General features: G+C 38.4%; 1 protein-coding gene across 5 annotated transcripts in view; it reads right to left on the bottom strand.

Moving 5' to 3' along the window:
- Positions 1–20,541, bottom strand: part of AKAP7 (A-kinase anchoring protein 7) — a 124,138-nt gene that overhangs the window by 51,479 nt on the left and 52,118 nt on the right. For all 5 annotated transcript variants that reach the window (XR_011568474.1, XR_011568476.1, XM_070796164.1 and 2 more), the window contains exon 7: positions 3,793–3,940. Coding sequence is in view for 3 of the 5 variants with exons in the window: in XM_070796164.1 (XP_070652265.1) it covers positions 3,793–3,940 (148 nt within the window). In the remaining 2 variants the exon portion in view is untranslated. The remainder of the gene's footprint in view (positions 1–3,792; positions 3,941–20,541) is intronic.

Genomic DNA, 20,541 nt, shown 5'->3' with positions numbered 1-20,541 from the left:
TTAAGAGACACAAGAAGAATGAAATCCAACTCCTGATGGACAAAAATAGCTTGCTGCTGCCAGTTCCTAATACAAAGCAATTACCCTGTGGGACCAGGGCTGAGACATCTGCAAAACCACACATGGGGTTATGACTGGGAAACATACATAGTTAAATGAGTTCTCAGAAAAACTTTAAAAGCACCAGAGAAAATCAAGTGCCACAAGAGACCCAACAAATAGAAGAATTCATAGGAACTGGATCTTCAAATATGATAAGAATTTTCAAAATTAATTATATTGAAATCATCAAAGAGATAAATGAAGGAATGCATCCATAAGCAAAGAGCCGAGCAGGAAAATATGATAAAAATCAACTGCAAATCTTGGAAATGAAGCATATAGTCATTGGTATTTTTAAAATGTCCTAAACAATATAACTGAGACAGCTGAAAAGAAGATCAGTGATTTGAAATCCAGTATTATCCAAGAATGCACCATTAACAAATTAAGATGGGAAATATGCAAATCTAAAAATTCTCTCCGCCAAAAAATTCACATATGTATCTATATATACACTTTTATGAATAATTTCAGGAGGTTCCCAGAGTTCCTGAAGCCGAAATTCTACTCTAGAATTCTGAACACAAAATATCTTATGATCATCTGAAATCTGTCCCATTCTCTGTATACAACACAATACTGGTTATAAGGTTCAGGAAACAGACATTATATTTGAATTAGGATCAAATTAAAGAGCAACCATACCAAATGTCAGCCAAATAAATCTGAACAAAAGGGTGGAAGATCTAAAAAACACCTTTCTCCAAAGAAATCACCCATATGACTAAAAAGCACATGAAAAGATACTCAATATCACTAATTATTTGACCAAAACTACAAATAAGATATCACCTTACACTGGTCAGGAGGGCTTCCCTGGTGGCTCAGACAGTAAAGAATCCACCTGAGATAAGGGAGACCTGGGTTTGATTCCTGGGTTGGGAAGATCCCCTGGAGGAGGGCATGGCAACCCACTCCAGTATTCTTGCCTGAAGAATTCCATGGACAGAGGAGTCTGGTGGGTTACAGTCCATGGGGTTGCAAAGAGTCACAAAAGCCTGAAAGACTTTCACTTTCACACTGATAAGAATGGTCATCATCAAAAATCTATTATACAAACAATAAATGCTGGAGAGGTTGTGAAAAAAAGAGAACCCTTCTACACTGATGGTGGGAATGTAAACTGGTACACCCACTATGAAGAACAGTATTGAGACTCGTTAAAAAACTGAAAATAGAGCTACCATAAGATCCTGCAATTCCATTCCTGGACATATATCAGGAGAAAACCATAATTCAAAAAGATACATGCTCTCCAGTGTTCACAACAGCATTATTTACAACAGCCAGGACACGGAAGCAACCCAAATGTCTATCAACAAAGGAATAGATAAAGAAGATGTGGAACATAGACACAGTGGATTATCACTAAGCCACAAAAAAGAGAAGGAAATAATGCCACTTGCAGGAACATGGATCACCCAGAAATGGTCGAACTGAGTGAAGCACGTCAGACAGAGAAAGACAAATACCACATGACAAACATCATTTATATGTGGAATCTAAAAAAAAGGGTACAATTGTACAAATGAACTTATCTACAAAACAGAAATAGAGTTACAAATGTAGAAAACAAACTTATGGTTACCAGAGGGTAAAGGAGGGCGAGGGATAAATTGGAAGATTGGGATTGACATATACACACCACTATACATAAAATATGTAACTAATAAGGAGCCATTGTATAGCACAGGGAACTCTACTCAATACTCTGCAATGGCTTAAATGGGAAAAGAATCTGAAAAGGGGGAAATACATATATATATGTGTGTGTATATATATATATATATATATATAAAACTGATTCACTTCACTGTACACCTGAAACTAACACAACATTGTAAATCAACTATACTCCAATAAAAAAACTTTTTTAAAGATAATACAAAAAAAAATCTGAACAAGAAATGAAACTCACAAAGAGTCCTGAATCCTGCCCAATATTTTCTGCTGTAAAACTCAGGTAAGATCAAGAAAATCAGTAATTATCCACAGCAAATATAAGACTCTAGTGTGTATTAAAATTGGTTAATGATTATAAAATAATTATCATTTTCAATGTCAACAGTAATGTTCAGAATGGTAGGAGAATACAGATTATGTGCAACAGGTAAAAACCATTTTTTAAATAATCTTAATGATCCATATGGGTGAAATTTGAAAGAAGCTAAATTGCTCTGAGTTAGAAAAGGATGAGAGATAAAGAGCCTGAGAGAAAAAGTCGAGAGAAATTGCCTGGGATAAGGGGAGTTTTAGAAACCGAGCTGGAAAGGAGCAGTAAAAGAAAATTCAGTGAGTGGAGCATAGTAATTTGGGGTGAGCTGAACAGAGCTGTGTAATGGCAATATTGGCGATCCATGCTGTGAGCTGCATAATGCAAGCCCACAATACCTTCAGTAAAATCTACATGTTGCTCTTTTTTAAAAAAATAGGAGTGGGAGAGGCAATGAAGCACTGAGTTCTCCTTCAAGGCTGGCCTAAAGTAATTACAGACAAGATATGGAAAGCTAGCCAAAATCTGTATTATGCAAGAAGGATTTAAATTTGCTTTTTACAGTGAACATAAAGAGAAATGTTTGGTCCGCATCAAAACTTTGATGGAAGCCAGCTCTCTTACAGAGGTTCTGAAAACAAAAAAGTCTTCCTTAAAACACACTTGACATGTTTCAGAACACAGAATTCAAATGACATACTGAATATCTTCTGTTTAAGAGGGCTAAGATCTTTGGAAGGTAAAATGGCTTCTCTGATGAGAATTTAGAAATAAAATTGTCTTCTTGAACATTTTAAAAATACTTTCTGTATAAAGATTCTTTCAGGATGTATATTTCCATAGGTTTTCTTCAAGCTGACCTTGATGGTGGCAAGAAAGTACCTTGGTTGAAGACCCTTGAGATATTTAGATACATGTTTTTATCTTCTCTACTTTCACATCACTTAAAAAGTATACAAATGATGTTGTCTTGAAGTTCACAATTTTGTAAGAAGATTGCCCAGCTTGAAATAGTAAATTTCAATCACAACAGATCAGGTTCCTTTGAAAGACAGCCACATTGCAAACGAGAAATACCCCTGTTCTAGTTTTTCACATTCTTCTTTTGGTGTACATGCTCTGTACTTGGAAACATAACTGTGTATGAATCTGTCTCATCACAAGCCATCTCTCTCATAAGATGACAGAGCATTTATGCATGAATCTTGGTCTCCCCTCAAAACATATTTTTCTTAAGGAAAAAATTGAAAGACAAGTTTTCGATCTCTGCAGGCCACCTATGCTTTTTCTTCTCAGAGTGAAACTTTCTGGCCTGGCACAGTCTATTCCTAATTAAAAGCAGCAAAGATGAAAATAGCTGGCATAGAAGGCTGTAATCATATAGGCCTTCACTGATGAAAACGCTTTTTTTATATTCACAAAATAAAATTACACTGAAATGAATTTTGAATCAACATTTCAAGACTTCACGATGATTATATTTTAAAGCACAGAAGCATAAAAACTATTGGTACTGAAATCTTGACTGATAAATATAAATAATAAATATGTTCCACAAAATTTTTAATGTATTATTGTCAAAACATAATGTTTAGGAAAATATGGCACTGAGAAAAACATACAACATAAACTTTGCCAAAACAAAATGACGCTGAAGAAATCAAAACCAAAGATAATAATTTTTAAATGCCACTCACCAATCACAATTGAAGACTCACAGTGATAATAGCCATTACTTTGCTTTTTCTTCAGCATGGAGCAAAGATCTATACAGTGTACCACTTCTTCTCCAAATCTATGGCCGATAAATTTTTCATATAATTTGGGGTCTATTTTTTTCACTCCCTTGAAATGACAAGACAAAATCACATCAATCAATCATTTCATTTAGGCAACCCATTCATATCTTTATCACTTTCTTAGAACCTGATAGTACATTTTGATATACAGTCTTGCCTGCTGGCATCTGAAAATGGATGCCACAAAATTGCTGTAAAGTTGTTTTTAAAGTCTCTCTGCCTGGAATGAGTTGTATTTTTTTTTTTTAAATTGAAGAGTGTTGAGCAAAATTAATAAGGTATATCAAGTTGAAATTTGAGGTATCAAGGACAGAGTAATCATCTCCAAAGACAATGGAGAAATGGGAGAAATTTTCAATGACATGGAACGTAACATTTTATAGTTTATATATATATAAATATAAATATAAATATATATATATATATTCTTCAAGTCTTTCTCTATGCATGTATGTTATTTTCAAATTATACTTATATAAAGTAAAGTAAAGTAGCTCAGTTGTGTCCAACTCTTTGCAACCCCATGGACTGTAGCCTACCAGGCTCCTCTGTCCATGGGATTTTCCAGGCAAGAGTACTGGAGTGGGTTGCCATTTCCTTCATCCTTTATATATACTTATATAAATCTTACTAAAGTATAATTAGAATATGCACTTTCCCTTTTTATTCACAAAAATCACCAAAAAATTTTAAATGCAGATAGAAAAAAAATTAAAATCACACCAAACTACTACTAAAATTTTATATATTTTATTTTTCCTATGCATGAGTTGTACCATGAGTACTATTTGATAATAAGCTTTTTTCAGTTAATATGTCATATTGATAAGTAATAAATAAATGTGAAAAATATTTCTATATAGTATTCCATTATATGGAGATATAATTTATTCACTCAATTCTTTATTGTTGAACATGTTTATTGTTGAACTCTCTCCGAGTTAAGATCCTACATGCCTCAGCCAAAAAAAAAAAATATATATATATATATATATAAAACATATTTTTGTTGAGCTATGTGTTTCAACTGAGCTCCTGATCTTTCCTAACCACTTCACTCAGACTTCCCCACCTCAGTTAACAGCAACCGTGTTCGACTTGATCAGGCTGAAAACCTTGGGGTCATCCTTGATTCTCCTCTTTCCCTTAGCCCTACTTCCAATCAGATCATGTTGGTTCTACCTTCAAAACACACCCAGTTCTCACCACTCCCCTGCCACCTCTGTCCAAGCACTTCTGTTTCTTTCACCTGGATTATCCCAAGAGCTTCCTGACTGTGTTCTCTTTGGAAGTCAAACTGATCCTATGAAAACATACACCCAGATCATGTCATCCTCTGCTCAAAATTCTCCAAAGGGTCTCCATTTTTCTCAGAGGAGCCAAACTGCCCCAACCCGCCTGCAGGGTCCTGATCTGCTGTCCCTGGACCTCGTGGGCCTCGTGTCCACCACTCTCGCCTTCATCCCTCAGCAGCCTCCCCAACCTCCTCACTCTTCTGTGAACAAGCCAGGTAGAGCCTACCTCACAGTCCCTGTGCTGCCTGTCCCTGCTTCCTGAAATGCTCCTCCCCAGATATCTTCATCATCCATCCTCATCTCCTTTAATTCTCTCCTCAAATATTACTTTCTTAATAGGGCTTCACTTATTACCTTTTTATATAAAAAGATGCCTAAGAAATTGATGCTTTTGAATTGTGGTGTGAGAGAAGATTCTTGAGAGCCCCTTGGACAGCAAGGAGATCAGACCAGTCACTCCTAAGAGAAATCAACCCTGAATGCTCAATGGAAGGACTAATGCTGAAGCTGAAGTTCACAAACAGATGACCCATTGGAAAAGACCCTGATGCTGGGAAGGATTGAAGGCAAAAGGAGAAGAGGGCAGCAGAGGATGAGATGGTTGGATAGTATCATCGATTCATTGGACATGAACTTGGGCAAACTCCAGGAGATAATGAGGGACAGGGAGGCCTGGTGGGCTGCAGTCCATAGGATTGTAAAGAGTCAGATACAACTTAGCAACTGTACAACAATAGGGCTTCACTTAACCACGCCATCCCTCCTCCCCAAGCAGCCCTCCCAAACCCTCTCTCTCTTTCTCCCCCTATACATACTTATGTTTCTCCATAGCACTTACCATCTTCTAATATATTATGTAGTTCATGTTTATGTCACGGTCTGTCTAGCTGTCTCTCTCCATTAGAATAGGAGCTCCACACAAGGATTTTTGTCTGATTTTTATTCTCTGAAATATATATCCTCAGTCCCTTATAGCTTTTGGGCTTCCCTTATAGCTTAGTCAGTAAAGAATCTGCCTGCAATGCAGGAGACCCGGGTTCAATTCCTGGCTTGGGAAGATCACCTGGAGAAGGAAATAGTAACCCACTCCAGTATACTTGCCTGGAGAATCCCATGGATAGAGGAGCCTGGCAGGCTACACAGTCCATGGGGTCGCAAGAGTCAGACATGACTTAGCAACTAAACCACCACCATCCTCAGTCCCTAGAACAGTGCTTGACATGAAGCAGGGCTCGATAAGCAACTGTCACAAGTGCAAAGGAGGATAAAGCTTCAAGAAGAGAATAGTTGACAACATCAAATGCTGTTCATTCAGAGTTCAGCAAGAAAGAAAATGAATGGATTTCTTTTGATTTGGTGAGCAGAAGTCCATGAGGGACAGCAGAGCCTAATGCTGAGGGTCAGTTAGTGCATGAGGGCAAGTCCCTGCTTGGCCACTTCTCAGCCATGTGGCTTCATTTCAGTTTCCTTATCCATAAGATGAGGCTAACAATCATACCTACCTCTAAGTGCTATATGCACTAAATTAGTCAATTTATAAAAGTGCTTAAAACAGTGAAATATGGTAAATGCTATAATATATTGTAGATAATTATTATTAGGAAAGACTACTGAAAATCATAGGTAAGATCTCAGGGGGGAAAAGTTCTGAGTAAATGGAAACTGACCATCTTATTTCTCTTTGAAATGCTTTTTCATTTGTGTGTGTTTGTTGTGTGGGGATGGGATGGGGAAAGGGTGTCATTCATTCCCTTTGAACAGACAAAAGATCAGTGATAACTTAGCAGAAAAATTAAGACCTTTAATTTTCAAGATACCATTGCCAGCATTGTATGGCCACTATAATCTCCATTTCAGTTTTGTAAGATGTCACTATTTTTTTTAAAAAATAAGGAATAAAGGAAATATAAAAGCTACTCTAATCTGTTAGGCTAATTAATTTAGTTTTAGCAAAAAGTAAGTACCAACTATTTTGTAAGAATTCTCCACAGATGACTTCCAACATGAATCTCAAGAAGCTATTTTTTACTGGAGAGTGAAATGAACTTAGTTCTTTAACCCATAACTTACAGAGAGAGCTGTGGTTCAAAGAGGCAGGAGACCTTAGGACGTACTAAAAGTTACATGCTCTGATCAGAAAACATCTTCAATAATAAAAGTATCCAGAACAGCTTTGTCTGTTATATAATATTAGCATGGTCCTTGTTCTCCAGGGAATTTTTTGTTTGACAATATATTTTGCAGGGCTTTTTTAAGGCTCTTTTGTCCCTTGGAAATATATTTCTTTTCTAGTAAAATCTACGTGAATTAGTCTCACTATCCAGCGGCAGCAAGTGGTATTTCTCCTTCATAATAAGGAAAGGACTTTCATTCAAAAAATAAACAAGTACATCAAAATTGGGTATCTATATAGTAAAATTAAGCAGCCTCTAATTTTCCAAATGGATCCAGAGGGTTCTCAAACTATTACCAGGGACATCAGACTGCAAAGCTATATTTTTAAAGCTAAAAAAGATGGTTTTCAGGTTTTGGACCACAAATTAGTCTTTGCTTCCCTTCTTCATAGCCCAGACACTTTCCAAGGTACCTCATCATTTAAAGAAAAGATGGAAGCTTAACATGTTGTTGTTGCTGAGTCTTTAAGTCATGTTAGACTCTTTGTGACCCCATGGACTGTAGCCCACCAAGCTCCTCTGTCCATGCCATTTCCTTCTTCAGGGGATGTTCCCACCCAGGGACTGAATCCAGGTCTCCTGCATTACAGGCAGATTCTTTACCATCTGAGCCACCAGGGAAGCCCATAACATATTAGGAAAGCGCAAAGAAAAGCCTCAAAAATGGTTAGAGGCAGGAAAATCTGACCTGTAAAGGCTGAGAGAGTTGGGATTCTTTCAAACAACATGTAGGGTATCTTCAACAAAACCATGCTGAGGGCGCTGCATCCTGGAATGCTGAATATGCCTGGTGACTGTCTACTACTATGCTTGAAAATTATTTTTGCCTAATAAGGAACAGGGTGTATTTTTAAGGCTTTGTATTGATAACTGTAACCAATATAACTGACTTATCAATTATACATCATAACACTGAAGGAGAAAATAGGAATTTAAAGACAGAATGTCACACTTTGAAACAATAAATTAGTGACAAGAAACATCAAACAAAATTTGTTCAAGACTATCTTAATTAATCGTCAGAAATGACTGAAGTTTTACTTCCCTTTGGCCTAGTTTCGGGTATAGCTTAGGGAGAACTATCAGTGCTGTTCACAGCCACATGATAATTTCTGATACAGTGGACCATGAAACCCGGAGGGACTTCATTCTCGATTGTTACTTGGCACCCAAACAGCCAATACAGGAAAAATGCCATTGAGAGTGTAAGTATTTTTACAATCGTCTGATGGTTGCTTCTGATAACTCATGGGTATTATTTACTCAGGAAGCATTCATCATATCATGATGTGCAAAATTTAATATGTACCAAAGAGGGCTCAGTCTTATAAGCCTATGCATCCATCTCTATTTTCAATTTAGGAAGTAAACAGCCACAAAATAAGAAAATTCATATTAGTTAACAATCTGAATGTGAAAATCATTCAGCTAAGGTTCTGAAAGATAAAACATTTATTATTCAAATTTAGTTTCTACAACAAAGTTATTGTGATCAGAAAAACAATGGGATGCCAGTTTTGTTAAGAAGGTTAATTTTTTTATAATAAAAGATAATTTCATACTGTTACTTGTTATCTTATTATAATGATTACAACCTCCATGATGCAAAAATGTACAGGCTGCATATCAGACCAAAAAGAAAAGAAGTGTCCTTTTGAGGTTAAGTTTGATATTCCTGGAGCTCTGTTATTTTCCAATAGTTTATTTCTGTTACCCAGCAGCTATGAAAGAAATGCATGTTTTCTGTGATAATGGTATGAAATAAAAATTCAAGATGCAAATTAAAACTCAATCCAAACTGGCCTGTCATTTTAGGCATCAGCTGATAAAAGAATGGTAATCTTTTATGTTCATTTTCATAAGTGATAAAAAGTTATATATCTTTAGTGATATGATACCAGTTAGAAAACTAAAATTATTTTTTAAAGTGGGTTTTCAGTGACTTTCTGTTTCCCAGAGAGCCCACACATTTTATTTTTTCTTAATATTTATTCATCTCTCTGTTTCTTTATTTTGCTGTGCCAAATTTTAGTTGCAGCATGCAGGATCTAGTTCCCTGGCCAGGAATTGCACCTGTGCCCCCTGCATTGGAAACATGGAGTCTTAGCCACTGGACCATCAGGGAAAGTCCCTAAACTTATTCTTAATGATCACTATTCCTAGTGAAAAGTTACATATTGGTGATTCAAAGTTATAAAAAGATTCTCTATCCACAAGGGGCTTCCCTGAAGCAAATCTTACTTTACAATTCTTAATGACTCTGTCTCTTGGCAAAACTACATTTTTCACTTATTTGTACTGTTTTACTTCCATCTTTCCCCGGATACAGACACTTGATGACCTCCTTGTCAGCTATAGTCTTTCCCTCAGCCCCTCTCAGTGGGGAAAACGGAGACCCCTCCCATTCAGGCTCAGTCCATCCAAGCCTGTTCATGACAGGGACGGAAAGACATGAGGAGTTTCCACCACACAGCCAGTGTGTTCTCGAATAGCATGGTGGTTTCAGATCCAGTGCCTAGCATCCCTGGCTGAGAACTGCCTTGCAGCTTTCCCATCTCCTCCTCCTGCTGCTCTCAGCCTGCCTGTCAGCCTGGGCTGTGCCTGGACCCTCTGTCTAGCAATGCCTATTTCCTCCCTGGCTGGAGCCCTAACACCCTGCCTCAGGCCTGTCAGTAACTTCAGAGATGAAAAAGTTAACGAGTGATGGGAAATACAAAAAACAGTTCTACTTTGCTCATTGATCTGTACCAATCTGAAAAAAAAAAAAAATGATGCTTTCTACCATCAGTTTCACAATACTAGAAAATACTTCCATAGTATTTACTATGTACAGGCACTACTCTAAGAACTTATTAGCTCAGTTAATAACTGCAATAACCCTCTGAGATTAGTACCATTATTATCCCCCGATAAGGAAATTGATTCACAGAGAAATCAGGTCACTTACTGACGGACACACAGCTAGTAAGAGGGAGGGCTTGGACTCAGATTCAGGGTAAGTGGAGAACACAAATAAATTGAAAAAGAACAGAATGACAATATTCAAGCTCTTTCACTATTTAAAAGATTAAAATTCTAAGAATACTAATCATTCTTAAGATATAATCATATATACTATCATTGCTAAAACCAATGTGAAAATTGCTTTGAGAATTTGTAGCATCTAAAACACCTACATTTAATATGCTGCATTAGTATTAATAAATAAAGTGATAATTATACATCCATAGTAAATGAATTTTATAAAGGGAGATGGCAAAGAGTTTGTAATGTTACTTACACACGGTAAAAATTATCCGAAGTATCCAGACTGTAAGAAGAATTCCTCTACTGCTAACATGCAAATAATCAACTAAAACACAGGCAGAGATTATCTGCATTTTTTAAACCAGCTGTTTGTTTCAGCATCCAGTATTTCTCAGTTCTTCTTTTTAACTTACTTAATGCTAGAGCATCTATGCATCTCACCATGAGGCTTTTCAGAGAGGTCATCCCCTTAATCCCTCTATTTATATACTTGCGTTTAGCACTACTGCTTTGTTTAATCTTGAGGCTTTAGAGAAAGAAAAAGTAGAAACTCTTTACCCCAGCATTATATCTAACATTTACAATACTGCACCTTTCAGCAAGTAGTAAGTAGAAACAAAGCCACTACAGCTATGTTTTGAATCTGTTGTTGACACCTACTTCTCGCTGTCCTAACACTGAGAAGAGATGGATGATCCTTGGGGGTATCAAGTGGCAAGGAAAGCTGTCAGAGAAGAGGTGATAGACAACTCCCAGTAAAACTAGCCACTTCACAAAAAGCACCAAGAGAATATGCGGCATTGCTTCGTGGTATTGTTTTTATGAGTTGCTGGAATCAAAAAGATCAGAGGCAGAAACACGAATTTGGTTGCAGTCAGCCCATTTACACTGACTATGAATGTCATGTTAACCGGAAAAGAACATGTTGAGGGCACTCAGGGAAGTTCTCAAAGTCACAGACAATGCAAAAGCACAGGGAGGTTACAATACCTTTATTTACAACGCAGACTGCTCCCATCTAGGCTCATTCTTTGTCTACTTAGCAAACCTCAATTCCTCCTCAAGATTTCTCAAGTAGAGCATAAGAAAACATATGCTGTTTGGCCATATAACTGTTTCTGATATTTGCATGTGGCTTTTCTCATTTCTCATATGGAAAACTCAGCAGTGGCCACAAGACTGGAAAAGGTCAGTTTTCATTCCAATGCCAAAGAATGTTCAAACTACTACACAATTGCACTCATCTCACACGCTAGCAAAGTACTGCTCAAAATTCTCCAAGCCAGGCTTCAACACTACATGAATCGTGAACTTCCAGATGTTCAAGCTAGATTTAGAAAAGGCAGAGGAAGCAGAGATCAAATTGCCAACATACGTTGGATCATCAAAAACACACGGGCGTTCCAGAAAAACATTTACTTCTGCTTTATTGACTATGTCAAAGTCTTTGACTGTGTGGATCACAACAAACTGTGGAAAATTCTTCAAGAGATGGGAATACCAGACCACCTTACCTCCCTCCTGAGAAATCTGTATGCAGGTCAAGAAGCAACAGTTAGAACTGGACATGGAACAACAGACTGGTTCCATATAGGGAAAGGAGTACGTCAAGGCTGTATACTGTCACCCTGCTTATTTAACTTACATGCAGAGTACATCATGAGACATGCTGGGCTAGATGAAGCACAAGCTGGAGTCAAGATTGCCAGGAGAAAGAAACATCAATAACCTCAGATATGCAGATGATACCATTCTTATGGCAGAAAGCGAAGAACTGAAGAGCTTCTTGATGAAAGTTAAAGAGGAGAGTGAAAAAGCTGGCTTAAACCTCAACATTCAGAAACCTAATATCATGGCATCTGGCCCCATCACTACATGGCAAATAGATGGGGAAACCATGAAAACAGTGACAGACTTTATTTTGCGGGGGCTCCAAAATCAATGCAGATGGTGACTGCAGCCATGAAATTAAAAGATTCTTGCTCCTTGGAAGAAAAGCCATGACCAGTCTACATAGCATATTGAAAAGCAGAGACACTACTTTGCCAACAAAGGTCCATCTAGTCAAAGCTATGGTTTTTCCAGTAGTCATGTATGAATGTGAGAGTTGCACTATAAAGGAAGCTGAGCGCCAAAGAATTGATGCTTTTGAACTATGGTGTTGGAGAAGACTCTTGAGAGTCCCGTGGACAGCAAGGAGATCCAATCAGTTCATCCTAAAGGAAATCAGTCCTGAATATTCATTGGAAGGACTGATGCTGAAGCTGAAATTCCAATACTTTAGCTACCTGATGGGAAGAACTGACTCACTGGAAAAGACCGTGATGCTGGGAAAGACTGAAAGCAGGAGGAGAAGGGGACAACAGAGGATGAGATGGTTGGATGGCTTCACTGACTCTATGGACATGAGTTTGAGTAAGCTCCGGGAGTTGGTGTTGGACAGGGAAGCCTGGCATGCTGCAGTCCATGGGGTTGCAAAGAGTCAGACAGGACAGAGTGACTGAACTGAATTTTTTCATTTCAATGAAGCAGAGACTCATAACTAAGGCATCTAGGAATGCTCCCTAGACAGCCCAATCTCAGCTGGAACCTCAACTCCCCTTGATCAAAGTCCAGCTGTGTTCTTGGCTCAGTGCAGCCTAGGGTTACTCAAGTGTAAACAAGTTATATCCTACTCCTCCTAATCACATCTGTTTTCCTAATATTTTGCTCTTTGGAGCAAATAATAACATGTTCTCCTGAATTTACCAATGTAACCATTTATTTCTATAAACTAAAGATAAAACATAAAATACCCAGTCACCAAATTTCTTCCCAAATACGAACTATAAACTTATAACTCTATTTAAGATGTTTTCATTCTTCATTGCAATAGCTTTCCATTTAATCAACAGTTCTCTCAACATTAAGTAAGTAAATATCAGCAAGTCACTGGTGCAAGAAATTCTCAGGATGTTAACGACGAAAAATGACAGTGAAGCTGTTCTGCAAAAGCTCATTCAGAAATAAGTTCATGAAAAATCCTAATGAATAATTTTAACTTGTCCTGTAACACTGGCCTATATACTGCAACATACATATATTGTGGTTGAATGTGTTCTGCTTTTATAGCCTAGAGATCAGAAGTATGGAATCATTCATATAAATTGATTGGATTATCCACAGACAGAATTTTAGACCAAACTATAGCTTCAGATCCAACCTAAATGAGAACTGAAAACTTAGACAATGTAGCAGGGATTATATATACACTGGCAAAATCTTTTATATGCATCCATAGACATCATTGATGCTCAGTAAGATTGAAGGCAGGAGGTGAAGGGGACAACAGAGGGTGAGATGTTTGGATGGCAACACAGACTCAATGGACATGAGTTTTGGTAAACTCTGCAAATTGGTGATGGACAGGGAGGCCTGGCATGCTGCAGTCCATGGGGTCACAAAGAGTCGGACACGAGTGAGTGACTGAACTGAAATGAACTGAACTGATAAACATCACTTGGCTTACAAGTCAACATTCAGAAAACTAAGGTCATGGCATCTGGTCCCATCCCTTCATGGCAAATAGATGGGGAAACAATGGAAACAGTGAGAGACTTTATTTTTGGGGGCTCCAAAATCATTGCAGATGGTGACTGCAGCCATGAAATTAAAAGATGCTTGCTCCTTGGAAGAAAAGCTACGACAAACCCAGACAGCATATTAAAAAGCAGAGACATTAGTTTTCCAACAAAGGTCCATCTAGCCAAAGCTATGGTTTTTCTAGTAGTTAAGTACGGATGTGAGAATTGGACTATAAAGAAAACTGAGCGTCAAAGAATTGATGCTTTTGAACTGTGGTGTTGGAGAAGGCTCTTGAGAGTCCCTTGGACTATAAGGAGATTCAACCAGTCCCTCCTAAAGGAAATCAGTCCTGAATATTCATTGGAAGGACTGATGCTGAAGCTGAAACTCCAATACTTTGGCCACCCGATGGGAAGAACTGACTCACTGGAAAAGACCCTGATGCTGGGAAAGATTGAAGACAGGAGGTAAAAGGGACGACAGAGGATGAGATGGTTGGATGGCTTCACTGACTCTATGGACATGAGTTTGAGTAAGCTCTGGGAGTTGGTGATGGACAGGGCAGCCTGGCTGATAGTTTGCTGATAGTTAGGATGATAGTTTGCCAAAGATCATAAACACTGGCATATTCCGCTTGCTTTTCTGCTCTACCCAGTATGTTCATCACCCAGGAAACCTAGACCAGCCAAACCTGACACCATTACCTGCATGTAGACCTCATCCCCATTGTGTACAATTTAAGCACATGCCTGTAGGGATATACCTGATAGAAAGTTACAATCTGTTGGGAAATATGTTTCACATGATTTTCGTATCCACTCAGCTAATTACCAGGAGACTACTGCCCCCATATCTGCACTGGAAATCAAGAGCACAAGGTCCTGTTTATGATTCTCTTGATTATCAGGATAGGTCAGGGAGGACGAGGAGCAAGATGGAATCCAAAGGGACCAAGTCATGAAAACAGGATGGAGTGTGAAGGTGGGGGAGGAGGGATGCTGCTAAAGGTCCAGGACCACTAGAGAAAGTCACAGAACATTCTCCCAGGTAATGGCTGATTAAGATCTCACAGCTATGCTGGAGACAAAAGTGAAACCACTCTGAATGAAATGTTCTGCTCTAAATAAAGTTATGTAACAAATCAGAATCAAATTCAGCTGTAGAGAAGGCTGTAGCCAAGGAAGGAAGAAAAGTACCTTCACACACTGGCCATCAGCTTGAGGTCAATGTAAAGACACGATGTACTTATAAGGCCTTAAAGATGGGTCTCCAAAATGATGTCATAGAGTTTACTAACAATTAAAAACGTTGGACTTCCCTGGTGGTACCGTGGATGGAAATCTGCCTGCCAATACAGGGGCCATGGTTTCGATCCCTGGTCCAGGAAGATTCCACAGGCCACAGAGCAACTAAGCCTTTGCACAAAAACTACTGAGACTACGTGCTGCAGCTACTGAAGCCCATAAACTAAGAGCCCGTGTTCTGCGAAAAGAGAAGCCACTGCAATGAGAAGCCTGCACACTCCAACTGAACAGTAGCCCTGCTTTCCGCACCTAGAGAAAGCCCAGGAAAGGAAGGCCGAGCGCAACCAAAAATAAAATAAATAACATATAAAATGTTGCTATAGGTGATACGAGCTAGATGTCTTAAGTCTTTAACTACAGATAATGTGAATTTTTGCCCTTGCAAAGAGAAAAGAGCAATATTATTCATCTTTAATTTATAGGGCTTATCAGTTGGAAGAATTGAGTAATTTAGTATTATTCTGTTTTTGAGGTACCTTTCCTTGGCAGAATATGGTTCTAATAAATGGTCAAAGTAAATCCTTTGATATTTAGGATTGGAAATAAAATTCCAGTGTAAACTAGTTTGCTGCTGCTGCTGCTAAGTCGCTTCAGTCATGTCCGACTCTGTGTGACCCCAGAGATGGCAGCCCACCAGGTTCCTCTGTCCATGGGATTTTCCAGGCAAGAACACTGGAGTGGGGTGTCATTGCCTTCTCCAAAACTAGTTATACATCTGCATGACTCATTTGAAAAGACCTTGATGCTGGGAAATATTGAGGGCAGGAGGAGAAGGGGACGACAGAGGGTTAGATGGCTGGATGGCATCACCGACTCAATGGACATAGGTTTAGGTGAACTCAAGTGAGGGACAGGGAGGCTGGATGTGCTGCGGTTCATGGGATCACAAAGAGGACACGGGGACTGAGTAACTGGACTGAACTGAAGGCTAACTCATGCAACTCTAATTACCTCAAATACTTCATTATTGCATCTTTTAATCCTAGCTCTAAAACTCTGTTTTTTTTAATGGCATTTAAATCAGAATCTTGCCTTGGGATACAAATGCTCGACAGTAAGTAAACTGGCCAGTGAATCTGTATGTTTGAAGAAAAGGTATCATTTAAGCCTGAATGATCAAGACCAGCGTTGCCTAAATGATGTGCTAAAACATAGGAGATGAAAAAAAGGCCACGCTTATCAAGTACATTTAGGAAATGATGCTCAGGTAGGATGTATAATGTTCAAAATATCCACTGCCCTTCTTGTGGTGTCCTTTGCTGCAAGTGGGTTTTATATCCTGCTCTGTTGAACCCGGAAAGGACCATGTGACCTTCTTTGGCCAATAAGACATGACGAGGAATGACGTGCGTCACTTCTTAGCAGAAACGTTCAGCTGTTTATCACCATCTCTCTCTTCCTTCAGTCAAAGGCCAGTGAAGTCCTAGATGTAAGCTGCTAAACCAAGGTCTTGAATAAAGACAACGTGCAACAGAACCACAGATGACCCAGCGGCAAAAAATTAAACTTTTGTTGTTAGAAGCTCTTAAGGTTCACAGTAAACATTCACGTTTTGGAGATCCTAAGAAATCCTGAAATAAAGACTCAGATTAACTTTAACCCATCACTGCTAACATGCACTTGATCACAGAATCCTTACCTCACATAAAATCCTGAGAGATGTCCTGAGATAAAACTTTCAGGAAATGTCAATGAAAACACTTATTTCAAATCTCCATTCCACTCTGCACAGACTTAATAATATTAGGTTGACTGGGTCATTTCTTCTAGAGTTTTCAAATTTTTCAAAATCTCTTAACAGAATAAAGGTCAATCAGGAAGCCATTTTGGTATTTTGACATGAATCAAATTCCAGAATTCTTCCTTAAAAATAATATTGCTTTCTGCTTATTATTTCCTATATATTTCAATGTTCAAAGATGTATAAATTACTGAAAGGTTACAAATGAACATTTAGTGAGTCTACTTTTGAAGACAGCATTTCCAATTTTTAAACAATTAAAAGGCATACTTAGGTTTATCTCAAAACACAGAAACAGACAACAGAACAGCATGAAGCTGAAAAATGCCTCAGAAACAAAACTGAAGTCAGTTGCTATATATAGTGCTCTGACACACAATAGATGACACAGTTGACTAATGGCACCTAGACTCTCAGAAGAAATTACAATTCCATCTCACAGTAGATTGCACCACTTTTTTAGCTTTAAAAAAATTAAAGCAAAAAGAGATACTGTATTGTGTTTTCACTTATTGATTTTTAACTAAGAAAAATCCAAAGAGAATTCCATATTATAGCTTCAGAACTAAGTGCACTTGATAATATGAAAAGAGACTCAAAAACAACTAAAATTTTTAAGTTGTTAGGCATTGGGAGATCCAGGAATAGGTTACTGAAACAATCTGCTTTAACGTCAGTTCAGTTGCTCAGTCACGTCCAACTCTTTGCAGCCCCAAGGACTGCAGCAAACCAGGCTCTCCTGTCCATCATCCACTCCCAGAGCTTACTCAAAAGTAAGCTTTTGAGTCACCATCGAGTCAGTGATGCAATCCAACCATCTCATCCTCTGTCATCCCCTTCTCCTCCTGCCTTCAATCTTTCTCACATCAGGGTCTTTTCTAATGAGTCAGTACTTCACATCAGGTAATCAAAGTATCAGAGCTTCAACTTCAGTATCAATCCTTCTAATGAATATTCAGGACTGACTTCCTTTAGGATGGACTGGTTGGATCTCCTTGCAGTCCAAGGGACTCTCAAGAGTCTTCTCCAACACCATAGTTCAAAAGCATCATTTCTTCAGCGCTCAGCTTTCTTTATGATCCAACTCTCACAGGCATACAGGACTACTAGAAAAACCATAGTTTAGAATAGATGGACCTTTGTTGGCAAAGTAATGTCTCTGCTTTTGAATATGCTAAGTTGGTCATAGCTTTTCTTCCAAGGAGCAAGGGTCTTTTAATTTCATAGTTGCAGTCACCATCTGCAGTGATTCTGGAGCCCAAGAAAATAAAGTCTCTCACTATTTCCACTGTTTCCCCATCTATTTGCCATGAAGGGATGGGACCAGATGCCATGATCTTCCTTTTATGAATGTTGAGTTTTAAGCCAGCTTTTTCACTCTCCTCTTTCACTTTCATCAAGAGGCTCTTCAGTTCCTCTTCACTTTCTGCCATAAGGGTGGTGTCATCTACATATCTGAGGTTATTGATATTTCTCCTGGAAATCTTAATTCCAGCTTGTACTTCATCCAGTCCAGCATTTCACATCATGTACTCTGCATATAAGTTAAATAAGCAAGGTGAAAATATACAGCCTTGGCATACTCCTTTCCCAATTTGGAACCAGTCTGTTGTTCCATGTCCAGTTCTAACTGTTGCTTCTTGACCCACATACAGATTACTCAGAAGGCAGGTCAGGTGGTCTGGTATTCCCATCTCCTTAAGAAATTTCACAGTTTGCTGTGATCCACACAGTCAAAGGTTTTAACATAGTCAATAAAGTACAAGTAGATGTTTTCTGGAACTCTCTTGCTTTTTCTATGATCCAACAGATGTTGTCAATTTGACCTCTAGTTCCTCTGCCTTTTCTAAATCCACCTTGAACTTCTGAAAGTTCACGATTCACATACTGTTGAAGCCTGACTTGGAGAATTTTGAGCATGTGTGAAATAAGTACACATGCTAGCGTGTGAAATAAGTACAACTGTACAGTAGTTTGAGCATTCTTTGGCATTGCCCTTCTTTGGGATTGGAATGAAAACTGACCTTTTCCAGTCCTGTGGCCACTGCTGAGTTTTCCAAATTTGCTGGCATATTGAATGCAGCATTTTCACAGCATCATCTTTTAGGACTTCAAAGAGCTCAGCTGGAATTCCATTGTCTCCAATAGCTTTGTTCATAGTAATGCTTCCTAAGGCCCACTTGAGTTCACATTCCAGGATGTCTGGCTGTAGGTGAGTGATCACACCATCGTGGTTATCTGAGTCATGAAGATCTTTTTTTTACAGTTCTTCTGTGTATTCTTGCCACCTCTTCTTAATATCTTCTGCTTCTGTTAGGTCCATACCATTTCTGTCCTTTATTGTGCCCATCTTTGCAAGAAATAATCCCTTGGTATCTCTTACTTTCTTGAAGAGATCTCTAGTCTTTCCCATTTTATTCGTTTCTTCTATTTCTTTGCATTGATCACTGAGGAAGGCTTTCTTATTTCTCCTTGCTATTCTTTGGAACTCTACATTCAGATGAATATATCTTTCCTTTTCTCCTTTGCCTTTTACTTCTATTCTTTTTTCAGCTATTTGCAAGGCCTCCTCAGACAACCACTTTGCCTTTTTGCATTTCTTCTTTTTGGGGATGGTTTTGATCACCACCTCCTGTACAATGCTACGAATTTCTATCCATAGTTCTTCAGGCACTCTATGTATCAGATCTAATCCCTTCAATCTATTTGTCACTTCCACTGTATAATCCTAAGGGATTTGATTTAAGTCATACCTGAATGGTCTAATGGTTTTCCCCACTTTCTTCAATTTCAGTCTGAATTTGGCAATACGGAGTTCATGATCTGAGCCACAGTCAGCTCCTGGTCTTGTTTGCTGACTGTATAGAGCTTCTCCATCTTTGGCTTCAAAGAATATAATCAATCTGATTTCGCTATTGACCATTTGGTGATGTCTATGTGTAGAGTTATCTCTTGTGTTTTTGGAAGAGGGTGTTTACTATGACCAGTGTGTTCTCTTGGCAAAACTCTGTTAGCTTTTGCCCTGCTTCATTTTGTACTCCAAAGCCAAACTTGGCTGTTACTCCAGGTATCATCTCTTGACTTCCTACTTTTGCATTTCAGTCCCCTATGATGAAAAGGACAACTTTTTTTGGTGTTAGTTCTAGAAGACCTTGTAGGTTGTCACAGAACCATTCAACTTCAGCTTCTTCAATATTAGTGGTTGGCACATAGCCTTGGATTTTTGTGATATTGAATGGTTTGCCTTGGAAACAAACAGAGACCATTCTGTCATTTTTGAGATTGCACCCAAGTACTGCATTTTGTTGGCTATAAAGGCTACTCCATTTCTTTGAAGAGTCTTGCCCACAGTAGTAGATATAATGGTCATCTGAATTAAATTCACCGATTCCAGTCCATTTTAGTTCACTGATTCCTAAAATGTCAATGTTCACTCTTGCCATCTCCTGTTCGACCAATTCCAATTTACCTTGATTCAAGGACCTAACATTCCAGGTTCCTATGCAATATTGTTCTTTACAGTATTGCACTTTATTTCCGTA

The sequence above is a fragment of the Bos indicus genome, chromosome 9 (genome assembly GCF_029378745.1).
Source record: "Bos indicus isolate NIAB-ARS_2022 breed Sahiwal x Tharparkar chromosome 9, NIAB-ARS_B.indTharparkar_mat_pri_1.0, whole genome shotgun sequence".
In the NCBI taxonomy this organism is placed as follows: Eukaryota; Metazoa; Chordata; class Mammalia; order Artiodactyla; family Bovidae; genus Bos; species Bos indicus.
This window is presented reverse-complemented; position numbering and strand designations above follow the sequence as displayed.